Source organism: Epinephelus moara, chromosome 7 (assembly GCF_006386435.1).
Source record: "Epinephelus moara isolate mb chromosome 7, YSFRI_EMoa_1.0, whole genome shotgun sequence".
Taxonomy (NCBI): Eukaryota; Metazoa; Chordata; class Actinopteri; order Perciformes; family Serranidae; genus Epinephelus; species Epinephelus moara.
Genome location: NC_065512.1, coordinates 34,801,404 through 34,819,294, shown reverse-complemented (window position 1 = coordinate 34,819,294; position 17,891 = coordinate 34,801,404). Strand labels below are relative to the sequence as shown.

General features: G+C 38.2%; 1 protein-coding gene across 5 annotated transcripts in view; it reads left to right on the top strand.

Moving 5' to 3' along the window:
- glsb (glutaminase b) overlaps positions 1-16,160 on the top strand; it is a 54,553-nt gene extending 38,393 nt beyond the window's left edge. For 3 of the 5 annotated variants that reach the window (XM_050049588.1, XM_050049591.1, XM_050049593.1), the window contains 4 exons: positions 10,683-10,744; positions 12,484-12,560; positions 13,059-13,122; positions 15,266-16,160. In XM_050049588.1, coding sequence (XP_049905545.1) covers positions 10,683-10,744; positions 12,484-12,560; positions 13,059-13,122; positions 15,266-15,413 — 351 coding nt within the window. In that variant the 3' untranslated portion in view covers positions 15,414-16,160. Of the gene's footprint in view, positions 1-525; positions 6,552-10,682; positions 10,745-12,483; positions 12,561-13,058; positions 13,123-15,265 lie in introns of those variants that run through there. The other 2 variants (XM_050049590.1, XM_050049589.1) reach the window with 2 other exon arrangements.
- Positions 16,161-17,891: the final 1,731 nt, after the last annotated feature.

Below are 17,891 nucleotides of genomic sequence, written 5' to 3'. Positions count from 1 at the left end.
GAGCCTTTCAGAGAAAAGGCACACTTAATTTAAAAAACAAAACAAAAAAACAAACGAGCAAAACAGGATAACACTTCCCCTTTCTTCTTTGGATGATCTGTTTCTCTTTGCATTCTTGTTGGGATCGCTGCAGAGCATTTCAGGCATACTGAGCATTTCTTTCTAGTTTGGTCACTGGATATGTTAAGTTTGGTTCCACAATGTATATAAGCAGCCAAATGATACACATTTTTTATACCTCAGACTGTGGTATGTCAGCTAACCGTAACAAAAGTATGGCAAAAACGCATGGAGGCCCATAAAATGAAAAACTAGATCCAGAGTCTGTTTGCTTTGAAAATCTACCTAGGGCAGACACCTGCCCAGTGTCACCTTAAAATAATGAAATTAGCTGTTTTTGGCTCTGGTATTTCAAAAGATGTTTCAGTGAACCACATGCCACTTAAACAGTACACATACATACACACACACACACACTAAAACACAAGAAGGAGACTAATTTGTTATTCGTGTCAATTGAAACAGCAGCTCTCCTTCGGACCAATGGATTACGAGAGCCTCCAGCAAGAGCTAGCTCTGAAAGCCCCTCTATGGAAAAAGGTGTCTCCTACTGAGTCGCACCAGGACAGCTCCACCACTGTAGTCTATAGGATGGACAATGTCGCCGAGTGAAAATTGAAAAAAAAAAAAGTACCTGTCCCCCACCAACCCCCACCTCAACTGATCTGTCTCCCCACCACTCACAACGACACCACCACCTTTCCTCACCCTTGAATATTTATACATAAATTATGTAGAGGATTATTTATTGCTTGTGAAGCAGTTACTGTGTGGACGGACTTGGAAGCCTCTTGTTTTTATTTGTTATGGAAAAATCAGTTACTGCCTGTTAATTTTGCTCTGAATTCCAAATGAACTCTAAAGGCCAAAACACACCGCCGTCAAATGGTGCACGTCAAAGAAGCTACCCCAATTATTTTCTATGTAAAGCCCCACACCGGTGGCTAGGCGTAGGTCAGCGCTTATGGATGCATCGCCCTGTGACACTTCACAACTCTGTCCCACTTCCAGCCTTGCTGCCCATAAAAAAACACGCTCACTCCCTGCTTGTACATCCCATCTTTATAAAGACAGCAGCAAAAATGATATTGCCTGATAAGCCACAGGTCTGGAGAGTGGCTCTTCAGGTGAAAGATCAAGTTTAATCAGTGGGTGTGCACACATGACTTAAAGGTAAACACTACAGATCTTTTACTGAAAGTAGTAATAACTGTGGTTGGTGTTGACATGCTACAGAGCGATGCTTCCTATTGGTGCTACGGGTGCCACTTGATGCCCGTCATATGATGCAGTGCTGGAGCGGCAGTGTGTTTTCAGCTTAAGCTTCCTCCTGCTTCTTGCCTCAGTGTGTGTGTGTGCAGGATCTGGTGGACAGTATACAGGTTGTGCTCCTCTGTCATCTCACTACCTGTATTGCAATATGTTTTCTTTTTTGACAGAATTCTCTTGAAAAATGTAAGATAAGGGTTGATTTGAAATTCAGTTACATTTTAATCATCAGAAAAATGTGTGAGTGTGTTTGCATGTGTGGAGCTTCAGCACAGCCAGCTTTCAGACCAACAGTCTTAAAATCTACATTCAGTACTTTGTAGTGACGATTGCTTACCGTAGCTCACGCTGAGGCCTTAGACTCTGGTATTAGTACATCAATACAGATGCTAGATGTGCTGTAATATGATGAACATATCAGTATAACGGGATGCATTTTAAGATTATTGAAGGAAAGTTTTGGGTGGAAGAAGTCGTAAAAGTTAGCTGTAAATGCCTGGGCTGGCATGCAGCAGTGTTGTAGCTAACATGATGTAGTTTGTCATTTAAAAAAAAAAAGAGATGTGAATTCTGAAGAGTTTTTAAATATACAACTATTATGCTTTTCCAATATCCACATGCTTGACCTTGAAAGGAAAAATCAACCCCAAAGCTTAAAGCTTATCTGAGTCACTATCACAGTAGTGCAGTTTCTCAGCCTTCTGGTCAAGACACAGACAAAGAACCAAGGAGATGGTTACAAACAGATAGCCTCTGATCCTCTTTAGAAGTTTATTGCTAAAGTAGGAATTTTTCTGCACAATATACAAGCACCTGCACCATCTTACTGTAGATGGTTTAATTGTGAAAGACTTGCCTAAAGATGTCTGAAGTGGATTAATTGCAGACATTTGTGAAATGAGATTAGCTGGAACCCCCCCCATTACTTGACCGTAACCTGTCTGTATTAGTGCCTGGACCACAGTTGGGGCTGATTTTTCTGATAGTGATGTGGGTGTGGGGAAAGAGGTGTGCTCAGGAGAGAGGTGAGATGACTAAAACAACAGCCTGTTTTCAGGGCTCTTTGTGGAGACTTGCTCAACTTGATTGTCCTCATTCACCTGCCAGCGCTCTCGCTGGACTGGCTGCATCCTTCTTAGCTGCTGTTGAGTTTAGATGGCGTGTGTTTGTGTTTGTGTGTGCGTTTGTGCGTGTGTGTGTGTGTGTGCGTGTGTGCGCACGCACGCGTGTGTGGCTGCCATGTTGTGAGTGTACTCAGTATGACGCAGGCAGAGGGAAGGTGTGTGTTCAATACTGCGACCTCCAGTTGAAGCCCCTTGGAGCCTGCTTGTGTCTGACCTGCCCTAATAAAGCCTGTGAAGGCAGAATGAGTAGGATTTGTCTGTTGCAGTTTATAAACACAACATTCAAAGTTGGCCCTTCCTCCCCGGCTCAACGTCGTGCTTATGATCTGGCACCTGTTTGCTTTGTTTTTACAGTCTTGCCCTAACACCCTGCAAGCAGTTATTGGTTGGTGGCTACTTACCATTGCCCACAGGTTGCTGCCCTGAAACGTCCTGAACTCAGCAACATGAGAAAATACAGGCAAAGAGCAGGGTCTCTGTAGATAGAGACACCAACACACACATCTAAGAGTCATAAGTGATGATTGAGAGGGATTACTTTTGTATGAGACTAGACATGTAAGGTTTGTTTGTTTTTTCAAAGAGAAAACTTACTCATTCTGCCTTTAACTTCTCTGCTGCCAGCAGATGACTGCAGGATTATCTGGGCTGCATTCCAAAACTATCACTGTGTTTTTTCACTGTGCATAAAAATATATTGAAACAAGATGCCTTAGTCTAGAAATTAAGCTGCTTTCTACAGAAATAAAGCATTGTAAATTTACATTACATCAATAATTGATATGATGAATGCTTTAAGGCTTTAATAGGGAAAAAACAGCAGCACAAGAAGGTGAATTTATCAACTACCATCTTGCAGCAATATTGTTTCGTTTTTTTGTTGTTTTTTGATAATATGTCTTTAGAAGGGGAGACAAGTTAGAACTGCCGTTACAAATGGATGTTATCAAATTGAGTTTAATGCCTCAAGTCCACTGATCCAGAAATGTTCATCCACATACTCAGAACATTTGTTTTGAGTGTCAGTATGCAAACAAAACACGCATCCAGTATTGTTTGTAAAGTATTGCAGTTCTAATAAGCTCGTACATTATTAAAACTTCTTTCCATAAACACAATTTACTGTACTTCTGAATGTACATAGTGGCAGGTGTATATAGCTCTTAGGTGTGCGTCTGCACTTGAATATTAATCCTCAGCAGCAGACCAGAATGTGTGTTGAAAATACACTTAAGACGTTCCGACTTTATAATATTGCCTCCTCCAGGAAATAGAGATACTTGCACATGAATGTCATGTCAGCAGATGCCTTAGATGTCTCTCTACTGTGACTTTAGTGAGGGGTCTTATCTGTTTGTTCATCAGTCATTGTTAAAACTGTACACGTGGTGTGGTGTTGGATTTGAGCTCAAAGTGATGGCTGCTGGAGCTAATGATACCGTGTTATAACATTGTCATGGTGTATGAAGATTTTTCTTTTGTGTTTTTTCTTCGTCTTTTTTTTAATGTTACAGGCTTCTGTCAGAGTTTTTCTGTTTTCAGGTTTCTGCTCATTAGAGGTACAAAGTATTCAAAAGCCTCTGTCATGAGTAATGCTCCTCAGAAATGCTGGTCGATAAAAGAACAGTGTTTTTTACTGTAAGCAAGAAGTTGCGTTGGGTCTGTCGGCGACTTGAGATGATTTCATACATGGATCTTGTAGTTTTCTGCTTATTATTTTGCAGTGGACTGTCTTAAGAATGAGTGAAATGAGTATCAGTTGGACAGTGCTCCTGTTTTGTGCTATGTTGGACAAGTTTGAAAAAAGAAACATGAGGACATTGGTTCCAATTAGTCAGGTGGCGCAGTTTTTATCAGATAGCGTCTGGGCTTCAGGCCCTATAGCTTCAAGAAGCAGACAGTATGCAACGAAAGGATATATTCATGTTGTTAACTGTTTTGAACAAGTTGCAACCTTACTTGAGGTTTCCGGTCTCAACTAAAAAGTTAGACGTAGACAGAGGATGATGAGACTATCAGTCAACATACCCGCAATGCTGGGTATGTGTCCCGTTTCCCCTCTCTGGGGATCACTACAGTACTCTGTGTGCTGTATGTATTAACAGACCATGGCGCTGATCTAACCTTAGTCTCTCTTTACTGTATGCAGTTGTGTTAGTTACTTCATGGTGGCAGGTAGCCTTACAGAGAAATGAAACATGAGCTTTGATTGAACAGTAATTCAAGTCATCTTAAAAATATCTCAGCAATGAATCTGTCTTTTTTTCCAAATCTCTTAAATGTTACCTCAGAAATAAGGCAGTACCACACCACAAGCTAACTCCTCTTGATGTAGTTATACATAAGCTAGCTAGTTTGCTAATGTTTTGCTAACTTTAGCTAACTCAAGATGTGACTATATTTATTCTAATGTGTCTGTGAAGATTGTGACAGTCTCTCAGCCCCATCTTTTAACCATCTTCAAAATTTGGTTGGTTCTTTTCAACATAGACGAGCCTAGCACATAGCATATCTAAGTATTACAAAAAAGGGAAAAAGTGACCAAGGTTTTGCTGTTGTCCAAGCCTTTTTAACTGTTAGTGGAGCACAGAGTGGAAATGGGCAGAACTTTGGAAGGGCTTATTCATGGCTGTCATTAATTGTACTATAACCATGAAATACACTCTAACTTGTTAGCTGCCTCTCTGTATAGTAGTTCACATTACCATTCCTGTGCTTGATTTAAAATTTTGTAGGCTACACATGCACAAAAGATATTCAGAAAATGATGCATGTATGTACTGGATGACATTTAGAAAATGAGCTAGCACAGGCGCACATTGCATATAATTTGATTTCATGTAATTTTAGTTATAATTAAGACGTTAAATTTTCAGCATTTCCATCACATCACTAAGAATCAAACTCTAAGACCTTAATGTTACCACTGGTAACCACAGGTGGATTAGGATTATGTTCAAATACAGTATACCATGATGCTGTATATGTGGTCAGGTGCTGCAAAAATAGAGGATTTGGTTTGAAAGTGAAGGGTATTGTTAAGTAAGCAATGTGTGAGCCTTTTTTCTTTGCTGCTTAAGTAGAAGGGCACTGGCACAAAATCTAAAATACAGTGCCTATATGTCTACAAAACTGGAATAGACCAGCACTGACGAGATGGATTTAATTTTATTGCAACCAACCGGAGCTGATAATCTGATTTTTGCTTTGGTAAATCTGAAGGACAAACAAGCCTGATGTTGCTGTACATACAGGGAAAATGACCTGTATTACTTGAAGTTTGTAATTTGCAACCCCTCCCTCTCTCCTCAAACTGTGATGATTACTCTGTACAATCTAACTCATGACATGAGGCTTTTGAATGCAGTTACCAGTATTTATGTGAAATCATCAAATTTTTATGGTTCATGTCACATATGTAATGTTTCCTGCTGTTCTTTTTTCTTTCCTCTGTGAATTATCATCCTCCCTCTTGCATGCATATTTTGTATGATTTAAAAAATGTATTTTTAATCCCATGTAATAATTTGATTTGACTACCTTCCACGTCTTTATTCATGTTGATTTGTGTCTTGGACATAAATTTTACTTGTGACATGGAAATTGCATATAAATGTATATCACTACCATTGCGATTTGGTGACCTTGGAATTGTAAGGTTTTCTAATGTTTGAGTCGGGTAATATTTATTATACACTGTTTTGCAAGAGGATATTATGGCCAAAGATGAATTCCTGAATAAGTTTCTGAAAATGCAAATTTAAAAGATTAGAAAGTTGTTACATGGTTGTAAAATTTATAACCAAAAACATCCCCAAGCATACAGTTGATGAAGCCAAACAGTTCCAAGATCATGACTGTCAAACTTCTCTGTGTTTTGATTTTTTTTTCTCAGTTCATATGGTTGTAATTCTGTATGTAAAGTCTCCATAAACTTCATTAACTGTCCTGTCTGCTTGTCCTCCTTCAGTATTCTTAGCAAATACAGTGTCTTAGGCTGTGATGGACTTGCAGACATGACAGTGAAAGCGATGTTACGATTTTTTATTAGCCTTTGTGTCCCTTGTATAAAATCTAATAAAGCAATGTAAAATATCATCTTATTTCTCTGCGCCCATAACTGTTCTTTAACAATAACAACCACAGTCACTGTCACTTCAGTAGTTGGACAGAAACTTTTAAAGAGGCATCCTTCTGCATACTTAAAGGACCGCTCCAGATTCCAAGTTCCCATTTCGGCGCCGGCAACAGCAATGGCCAGGTGCATTATGCTTTCAGGTTTCCATATGTCCTTATTTATGTACATCCATCCCTGCGTCCCATTCTCATAAGTGCAGTATCCCAGAAAGACCTTTAGGGAATTTTGAGGGTATTAAAAGGTCACGATGACCTCACATAACAAGTTTCTGGCCATAACTTTTGATTTTATGCACAAAATATGACAAAATTTCACTGTACTTAGGTGTTTCTAATAGGATAAAATGATGAAGTGATGATATTGTTTGTCCAAAAGGTCAAAGGTCAACTTCCAAACTCAAGACTAATCATGAGCAGTGGATGTGGTCACCACTATCTGTGAAACAAACTCAAGCCATTAAATTCAAAGGTGGCTACGTGTCACATGTAAACAGGTGGTGTTATTCTTGAATACAAGTGAAGTAAAGGAAAAAGTAGGACATGTTTTCACTCAGTTTGTTTATGTACTAAACCGCCCTCCCACAAACTGTTACCAACAGGTGACCGAAGTGCTACATTGCTCATTTCTGTCATGTTGTGTAACGCGGTCACAATCAAAGTCATACTTTTCCAGTTTTACAGCATTTTACTGTTCAAACAATCCAATGTCAACATGTTTTGTTGCTGACAAGTTATCATTTGGAATGTGTTTTTCACTTTTGGTGCAAAAACAGGCTCTACATACATGCCATGTATGTACCACAGGTATTATGTCATATACAGCCTAAACTTTTATTCTTTTTAAAAGAATACTTCACTGGCAAAATAACCATGTGTAAATCAATTACTCACCACATATTAAGTTGAATTATGAAGAAAATGTTTCTTACATGCACTCATATTGAACAGAGAATCCAGAAAAGGTGAACATGAATTGAAGTCATCAGGGGCTACGTTTAACAAGAGCGGAACTATATCAAGACATCATTTTATAAACTCTTACACCACTCCTGTAGAATTGAAGTCTCAATTGTCCAGTCATCTGATCTGTACTTCAAACACATGCGTTTTTGCTAAAACTTAATACTTGACTTGAGCGTGCCTATGATCTCCACTTGTGCGGAGTTCAAGTACATGTGTGTGCTCAGGCACATTACTCGGCCTTGAGTAAGACTTTTTATACTGATGTGTTTTAAATGGTATTATTTTAGTGAAAATGCATGTTTTTGGAACAGATGTTTTGATATATAGTTTTGCTGTTGTTAAACATGGTCACCGTTTACTTTAATTCATGAATAATGTTCATCTTTTTTGGATTCTCCATTTACTGTGGAGGCATGCGGCAAACAAATTCAAGGTGACATGCAGTGAGTAATTAATATAAAAATGGTCATTTTGCAGATTAAGTATTCCTTTAAAGGGTTTTAATATTTCCAACTAACGTGACTTGTAGTGGTCATGTCAAGAACAGACACCATTGATTATGTGCCTGATCACTTTTCTTTTCTTTTTTTTTTCAACTTGAATACATTTGTTCCCTGAACAGAAAAGGCTTTTCTTGAAAGGGCACCTTGTAATTCCTAATAAATGTATAATGTAGATGAAATCTGACTTAAGTGAGCCACAACCCCTGAGAGGTTTCACCACGTCACCTACATTATGGTCACCTTAAGAGTCGTGGTAATGACCCTATTCAAATTAAACATCATGAGTTTGGATGCAAATACTGGCTGTTATTTATCAGTGGCTGCAGACAGTCTGAACAGTTACTGAGAGTTTAAACATGATGGGAAACCACAACCCAATCTAAGAAATGGAATATTATAAACTGTAATTGCCTGATATGTAAAGATTTAGATTCAAGTGGTCTGAGCACATTTGAAGGTAAACTAAAGAGTTAACTTAAAGAGTGGCCCGCGATCCAAAAGTTCCACTCTTGATGGGATCACTTCAACTGGGATACAGCGATCTGCCATTTAAAGGCAAAAAATAGGGGGGCCAGTGGCCACTTCGCGACTTCCTGTCCCACTACGTCCAGCCCCCCTGCTTGGACCATGGCATCTTTAAACTTTGCCTATATTTTGATCTCAAATACACATTTTCATGACTGCATCTTGTACGGTTGTAATGTTGTCACATTGAACAAATTTGTCCAAAGACAGACAGACATAGGTGGCAAAGTACTCAAAACAGCTTCTGTGGTAGTTCCTGCTACAATTGATGTCTTCAGGACCACATTTTGCCATGATGACAAACTGCGCCCAGCTGTTGCAACGTGGCTGGTAAAAAGTAGGTCAGCACTCCACTTCCTTATAAGTGTCTTGATCCAACATTCTGTGGAGAGGACAAAAAAACTTTCCTAAATCTGACATAATCAAAGCTTTTGTGCATTCCTGAACAAAATTATAAAATTATTTATAGAGAAAAAAAACAGGCACAATTAATTAACTATAACCTCACCCTCAGTTGAACCAAAATTCTAAAATAGAGGTATGTGAGAATGAAGTCTCATGCTTCTGACGCTGTGTGTGTCTGTCTCTCTTAAGCTTCCTGACATGTTTTCACTGTCTGAATTTGTTTCTAAAGCAGCGAGGGCGTCTTCATGAGCCTTACTGGATCGCAGTGAAATGAGGCCCAATATCTGTGGTTCCCTCTGTCTCTCATGCATGCCTAAGCTTGTCATCATCTTCTGTGAGATTTGAGGTGCTTTTCTTAACTACTGTGCTGTTTTAGTTTCAGCTTGGCTTTTGAGAGTTGTAAGTGGTGAATTCTGGATACATTATTGGGTGTTACATTTCCTGCATGAGTTGAAATATTGGCTATCTGTGTTGTTAGTGTTGTGGTCCTTCTTGCGGTGGTGAAGCTTGAACCTTTGACCCGTTGTTACAAAAAACACTTACTCCTGCTTGCATTTCTTAAATATATATACACATATATACATATATATATATATATATGTATGTGTATATGTATATATATATAAAAATTTTGACAAATCCCATTTTAGTGAATAGAAATCTCTTTTTAATACAAATTCTCAAATTTTCAGACCATCACACTGTAACAATGTAATTTATTTGTTTGGATACTAGCCTGTATGGCTACTATGTATTCTTATTCACATTGTCAATGTTTCTTAATATGTTTCAACTCCTGAAGTTTTGTTTATAGGAAATGATTGATTCCTGTTTGATGGTAAGTCTCAATTGATGCAGGGATCTCTGTCAGAGCCATGGTACTGTATGTTGTTGTTATATTTGAGTAGATGTAGCTTTGTCTGCAGTAGTAGTCAACTGAGGTGAATTCTCTTTCATAAGTAGCCGTCATTTTTTTCAAAGCTTAGAGATTGTCATTGGTTAGTAATATCCATCTTAAAGATGAAGTATACATTTTTCTGATTGAATCCCATGAAAAGACCAGAATCATCAATGAATTGGTCTTACTAACAAGTAATGGCTGTGTATCCATAGAGCTCCGATGTCCAGAAACTTTTAAAAACATACCAGTGAGTCACACTGTTTCACTGAGTGACATGTTCCTTAACATGAGCACACACACTGTAGATTATTTTAACTCAATCCCACACACACCATCCTGCTTCCCCAAATACTCACTCGATACCAGATGTGTATTAATCCACTGCTGAAAATAGTCCCTTTTACTCCTGAGTAGGATCAAATGTGTTCAGCACTGAGTACCACAGACAGGGTGGGGATGGACATCAACATTGTTGTTTATGGTTTTTTCATTGGATCTGTTGACAGCAAGAAAACTATTGAATAACACCAACCTCATACTTTACATTTAATATGGGAATACATTACACTGAAACTGAATTCCACTCAGTGCTGCTTAGAAACTAAATGTGTGACACCAGTCATATATGCAGCCATTAATGTTTTATACCCACTAGTTCCTCAGCAAAATAGTGATAACATTTGGTAGTATTTCTTATAGCTGCTGGAGTTGGAGTAGAAGTAGTAAAAATAGGATGTGTTTGTGGTCCTTCTGCAAATGTTCTTTCTCTTTGTCTTTGTTCGTCTCTGTCCACAGGTCAAGTCTGTCATCAACCTGCTGTTTGCTGCCTACACAGGAGATGTCTCCGCACTGAGGAGGTGAACAGCGCACACTCTTTTTTTATTTACTAATTTGTAATATCAGCCACAGAAGAAATGTTTAGGCTTATTTCACTTTTGTCACCTAGTGGAATCCCTTTCTAAAACATAAACTGTGTGTTATTCTTTCGCTTTCAGCGAGTTAATGTGGATTCCTCTGCATGCTATGACTGTCTAGTACTCATGTTGACGCATTGAGGTCAGACGTTCTGAGGATTAGGGCAAAAAGGTCATGGTTAGGGCTAGTACCAATTTATCTGGGATATTCTCTGAGATTGAAGTGATAAGATTATAAGGAAAAAACTCACTAATGTACTGCCAAAAAGTCAGGTGACGTAGTACAAAGCGACAAAGTCCATGTAGGGAGTAAGTATGTGGTGGATGAATTAGTTAAGCACAGACTTCCATACAGAAGACTGGGGTTTGAGTCCTGTGTTAGTCAGTGTTGGCTCATTATTTTTAGTCTTAGTTGACTTATTATTTTCAGTTTGTAGGATGAAAAAACCTGCTGAATGCATACTGTGAACATAAACTTCAGCTGATGAGCTAAATAGACCTTTTTATGTTAACGTCATATTTAAATGTGGCTTGGACGCTAGTGCTCCAGAAATGCGTCCTAAAACCCAGAAATAAGTTAGCATATTAGCACTCCCGGTTCTCTTGTCTCAAAGTCAGTGAGTTTTTTTAATTGTTTTTTGGTTAGATGCCTGAAATAAGTTCTGTGGTTAACACACGCTTGAGAGGTTTTCACGTTTTGTTCTACGACACAAAATATGTCAGTAAATACTCCATGTTGTGGTAGGGATGTAAAGTCATGTGACCATGGTGTAGGTCGTCTATAGCCTAATGTTAGCCTTTTACTTTTGGCGATAGAGTTTAGGCTTCAAAAATCATGTAAGAGGTGTCCATTTGTGAACATTATCTTGCTAAACAAAATATGCAAGTATCATAAATGTTTCTTTGCCAATGCAAAAATCCCACAGGCTTTCAGTCAAGGGAAGCAGAGCGACGCCAACTTCCACGTTGGTCTACAGAAAAACATCATCCCTTGAGCTCTCTGCATACACCAGTGTATAAATAGCTTTGTTGGCTAGAGTCCTCTGGGTGCAGATAGCATCTGCCTTGTAATTTTTTTTTTTTTTACTGATGCTCACAAAGACGTGGGGAATGTCCTCCTAAGAGAAGACATTTTGTGTCTCCTGTCATAGTTGCTTGAGGCAGCTTTGCACTTTGTTGACCTCAAGTGGCAGCAAGAAGAACCTCTGAAAGAGGTCAAACTGATAGGTGGAGTTCTACTGTAAACAAACAAAAGTTAGGTGAACAATTGCTGTGAACAAAACTCGTGTATCCTCAAGGTCATGCATGAACTTCCTTAATTATTTGTAAAAAAGCATTTTTTCACGTTCGCTTCTCATGGAAAGGCTACATGCATTAAATGCATGCATCATCCTGAGTGTGCAAGAGATAAAACAAACAGCTCCACAGCAGCTGTTCAACTCAACTGGAAACCTTGAGTAGAAGGAAATAAAGTTAGGGAGTCCAGCTTTTTACATAATATAATTTTGTAAAGTAGCGTATATTTTGTGGAAGGGCAACGCTTGAGTGCTTCAGTCTGTGGAGCAAAGTAATTAGTTTTAAACACTAAACTGGTATATTTGCTGATAAGACATGACTTTTCTGTAAAGAATAGTATAACTAAAGGTGCTTACAATGTTAGTTAATGTACTTTGTGTGTGTAGGTTTGCACTGTCATCCATAGACATGGAGCAGAGGGACTACGACTCTAGAACGGCTCTCCATGTGGCAGCAGCTGAAGGTAATATGCAGTCTAAAGTCAACCTGTTTATCTTTATTGACTTTGCAGTTGTGGACATTCAGTGTGCATCGAATTCTGATGATATTAAGAGCATAATAAGAATATACAAAAGCACGTTCAAGCCTGCCCACATATTTTGTTTTGGTCTGGGGCTTTGTATGCAAACATAAGGCATTTTCATATTTATATTTTAGACAATAAGGTGCTTCTAACTTTATAACTTTGTGGCAACAATTTTGAGGCCCTTACTTTTTTTACGTGACAAATGAAATGCCCCCATATGGGCAAAGCCTTTCCCAAAGAGAAGAAGCTGTGATAGCAGTCCATTACTGTGATGTTCATTGTTTTAGAGTGAGATGTTCAGCTGTCACACATGGAAGTCATTATTGGCTGTCCTCATACTTCTTTAATATTACATTAGAATCAAGCACACACTCTCTTCACACTTTTAGCTGTTACATGTATGCTTTGTATTTCTAACATGTACTCTGCTTTCAGGACACACAGAGGTGGTGCGCTTCCTCCTGGAGGCTTGCAAGGTGAACCCAGTGCCCAGAGACAGGTGAGAGCAGACTCTTCATGATCACTGTGGTCTTTCTCACCATCTGTACCTATTTGTTCTTTTTATGTTGCAGAATTTTAACATGATGTCAGCCTCTCCATCTCAGGGCTGTCTCTTTAAATGATGAGCTGCAGGATTGTTTGCTGTGTATTCCTCCTGTGTACATACTGGGGTCCAATTCAGGGTGAACACTTACATAAATATTTCTACTGATCTTTTCCAAAGCAGCATAGCAACAACATAATTCTAAATCTTTTTTTAACTCTATTTGGTTCGGTAAATGTGAGGAAAAAAAAAAAAGAAAAAAAAAGGTAAATGGGCTACATTTATTTAGTGCTTTATGAGTGTTAGCGACCACTTAAAATGCTTTACACTATGGGCACCATTCACTTATTCACACACATATTCATGCACTGGTGGCCGAGGCTCGTTTACAAGGTGCCACCTACTCATCAAATAAACATTCACACACACACACGCACACACTAACACACTGATATCACACCCACCGGGAGCTTTTGGGACCCAGTGTCTTGCCCAGGGAGAACCACCAACCTTCCGATTGGGAGACAATTGCTCTACCTCCTGAGCCACAGCCACCCTAATTAATGGTTGAATGGTTAATCACAGGGATTTAGTCACCTAAATGTATGTCTATTATTAAGACTTGATTAGTTAAACACAGGGCGGGGTTTCTTCTGTTGTAGAAATAAAAAACAGTTGTGATAAGTGTATCAGTTTGGTCATTTTTGATATTTGATACCAATTATTATATTTGATGGTTTTGAACACAATCTTTGCACAGGACTGCATTTACTATGTATGGAAAACAAACTAAAAACTATTAAAAAATACTATAACTGGAATGTAACTGTAACTTGCTTGTTTAAAGCAAGTTTCAGATAAGTTGTTTCAGGAAAGAAATCCATCTAACACCCTTTGTATATTTGATATGAGGAGACAGTGATATTTGGTCATATATTTAGACAACAGTCATGTCTTTATGTCTCTGTGATGGAGATAGACGCAGCTGGAGGCATTATGTTTTTGGTTTGTCTCTCCGTCTGTCCGTCCCATTCTTGTGAACACAATATCTCAATAACATCTTGAGGGAATTTCTTCAAATATGGCACAAATTTGGCACAAATGTCCACTTGGGCGCAATGATGAAGTGATTAGATTTTGGTGGTCATAGGTCAGAGATCAAGGTTACTGTGACCTCGTCTGTCACATTGTCGTGAACATGATATATCAAGAACACCTTGAGGGAATTTCTTCAAATTTGGCACAAATGTCCACTTGGGCACAATGATGAAGTGATTAGAATTTGGTGGTTAAAGGTCAAGGTCACTGGGACCTTGTGCCCATCTCATTTTGTGAAACGATATCTCAAAAAGACCATAGGGAATGTCCTAAAATTTGGCACAAATTGTCTATGTGGACTCAAGAATTAACTGTAGAATTTGGTAGTCAAAGGTCAAGGTCACTGTGACCTAACAACATGTTTTTGGCCATAACTCAGGAATTCATACACAAATTCTGACAAAACTTTTTACACAGATGTATATATATTATAATGATGAAATGATGGCATTTTATATCCAAAATTTAAAATTTTCCTCAAGGTGTTCTTGAGATACCGCATTCACAAAACTCTAATCTAATCAGTTCATCCTTGAGTCCAAGTCAGCCTTTGTGCCAAATTTCTTAGAATATTGCATTCACGAAAAGGACACAGGCAAGTTCACAGTGACCTTGACCTTTGACCTGCAGACAACCCAAAAACATAATGTCTCCAGCCACGGCTATCACCAGCGCAGAGGCACAATGACATTATTATCCCGTCAATTCAGAAAAACGAAAGCAAATATTTTTCCCATGAAAACTCTCTTAGAACTCTCATATTATGCTTTTGTTCATTTAAAAAATGAGAAATAATGACATTATCTCTCTAATTCGGAAAACTGAGAATGAATGGCATTATTATCTCGTCAATTCAATAAACAAAGAGCAGAAAACTCTTTTAATTTAGAAAAACAAGCTTTATTTCCCCATGAAAACTCTTTTTCAGAATTACACCTTCATAAATGCCATGTTTTTGTCCCAGTGTGTTTTTTGATATACCAATATTTTCCATGTACAGGTGGGGGAACACACCACTGGAAGAAGCTATGCATTTTGGCCACCACGATGTGGTCACCATCCTGCAGAACTACCAGGACAAATACAGCCCGCCTGCCAGCGTTAACGACAAGGAGAGCGCAGAGAAGAGCCTGGACAGCTTGCTGTAGACCTGCTGCACACATCTACAATACTTTAGGTTTATACGCACACAGTGAAGCATTGTACTTACCTGGAATCACTTTGTACATTAGTGACCATATTTTTGAAATGTGTTATGAATTAGTTATCGTTGTTATGTCTCATCTGGTTTGCTTTGCTTCTGGCTGTACATCACTGCTCTTCATATCTCTCCCTCACCTCCATCATAATGCAATGTGTGTTGTATGTGTGAGTGAGCACTTCATCAATACTGTTTAAACAAATGATACAATATCTGGATATCTGTAATGCAGTGTTTACAGAATATTACTCATGTAAAGTGTCGGTACTCTAAATCACATTTGTGGTACTAAAGTGTATTAGTTTAGTTACTGTATAGTTAATGTTATACTACTCTCTACCTGGAAATATTTGGGTTATACTCTGATTGTATTAGTTTTGTGAGTCAGTGAGGTGTGTGGAAGTTATGATATAAACTTTATAATGCGTCTATGATTGTGTAAATGTGTAACTGCTCACAGGCATCATGCTGACTCTGCAGTTATGTGCCTGTTTGATCTCCATATAGCTGCATCTATTGTTCTCCTGACTGTTGGGAGGTCATCAGCAGGTTTTATGAAGGTTCGTCTCCTTTGAGGTCATTGAAAGAGTGAACTCCAAATGTATTTTTTCAGTGGCAACATTTGCAATAGAAGTACTATGTATTTATTTCACAGAGAGACTTTTTAAAGAGTAAAATTCATCTAAAGATGTAAGATTGTGTAATTTGTTGCATCTGAGATAAAGAGAAGTTGGTTCTTTATTTTTGTAGTCATAGTTAAATTTTTCTGTGTACGTTGCTCATTTTTAAACACATAATGTTAATAAGAAGGCGGTTTATCTGCTTTTCCCCCACATCCTCCACCCATTCCTGTCAACAATGCCAGCAACCAAAGACCTGCCCAAATTTTAAAATTCTCTGAATCTAGATGAAGAATACCTATTTTTGCAAATTGGCTTCATTATATAGGCGTCTTGGACTGCACCAGGGCTGTGACTAAAGATTATGATGCTAATTATTTCCTCGATTAATCAGTTAATCATTATGTCAATAACATGTCAGAAGTAGTGAAACATGCCCTGTGTAATTTTCCACTGCCCTTGGTAATGTCTGTTATGTTTTATCTGACTAAAAATCAGAAGATATGTAGTTTATTATTATGTATGACAAAGAAAAGTGTCAAAGAAGCAGAAAACCAGCAAATGATTGGCATTTTGGCTTAAAGAATTATTATTCAATAATCACAATGGTTGCCAATTAATTTTCTGTCAATCGACTAATCAGTTAATTGTTGCAGCTCTAACCATCATGCTGTTGGGTTTTCCTGCACAGAACAATTTCATCAGCACAAGGACAATTTCTAAAACTTTGACAGCTATCAGTCTGAATGGACTTCTTGCAATAACTCTTCAGTATTCTCATATTACCTATGCACTAGAAAGTTATTTCCAAATGCTCTTTCACATACATCTAATCCAAATCAAAGTCTATGGCTTTACTGTAAGAATGTACCAGATTTTCCCCAATGACATTTATTTTGAAAAAGTATATAAATATGAATAATGCATACTGTGCAATGACCTTGACTTGAATTAAACAAATTGTGTCAACACACAGGATTCAAATTATGTTGTAACATTACAAGTAAGTTTTTTTCTCATGGTCTCACAGTAGTTGCTACATTTCCTGAACACTGGAATTTAAGTGTTTATAGAGAGGCTATATATTTCACATACAGTATTTGATCTCATTTAAAATTTGCTTGATGGCTTAAATTTCACAATAGTGATGGATAAAAAGTCCATACAGGTTGGGAAACACTGTGGAGCCCCAGAAGTGACAAATGTCAATAATGAACTACCTGATGAGTCAAAAGTAGTCTATATTTTTAAAACTACTGTAAATGTGTGTAAAAGTTATATCCATGAACTCCAATGAGGTAGAAAATGTATCAATATATATGGTTCTACCTCAGTCCCTCCTGTTTTTATTACCCTTAGCAGATGTTAAATTATTCATTTATTTGGTGTTTTTGCAGACATGAGAAGGGTTTGCTGGTATCTGAAACATTCTATATGTGCAGTAATGGTCTCTTCATACATCCATAACCCTTGCCATTGTCTTGTAATCAGGTGGTTGGTAGCATGTAAGTGTATTAATACCACCCACTGTTATTAACTATGGAGGGCTTATTCTTTCTCACACACACTCTAGACAAATCGTGGCCCTGGACCATAAACACCCTTCTCGCTGTGATAGCCTAACTGACAGCGGTGGTGTGTCTGTGTGTCACCAAGTTGGAAATATCGTTTAGAAAATAGTTTTTCCCACTTAGCGGCTCATAATTAGTTTAGACCATGACATGAATGCAGCATTAAGCACAGCGGTGCTAACACCAACAAACTCACAATGGCAACACTAACATGCTGATGTACTTTCCATGTTC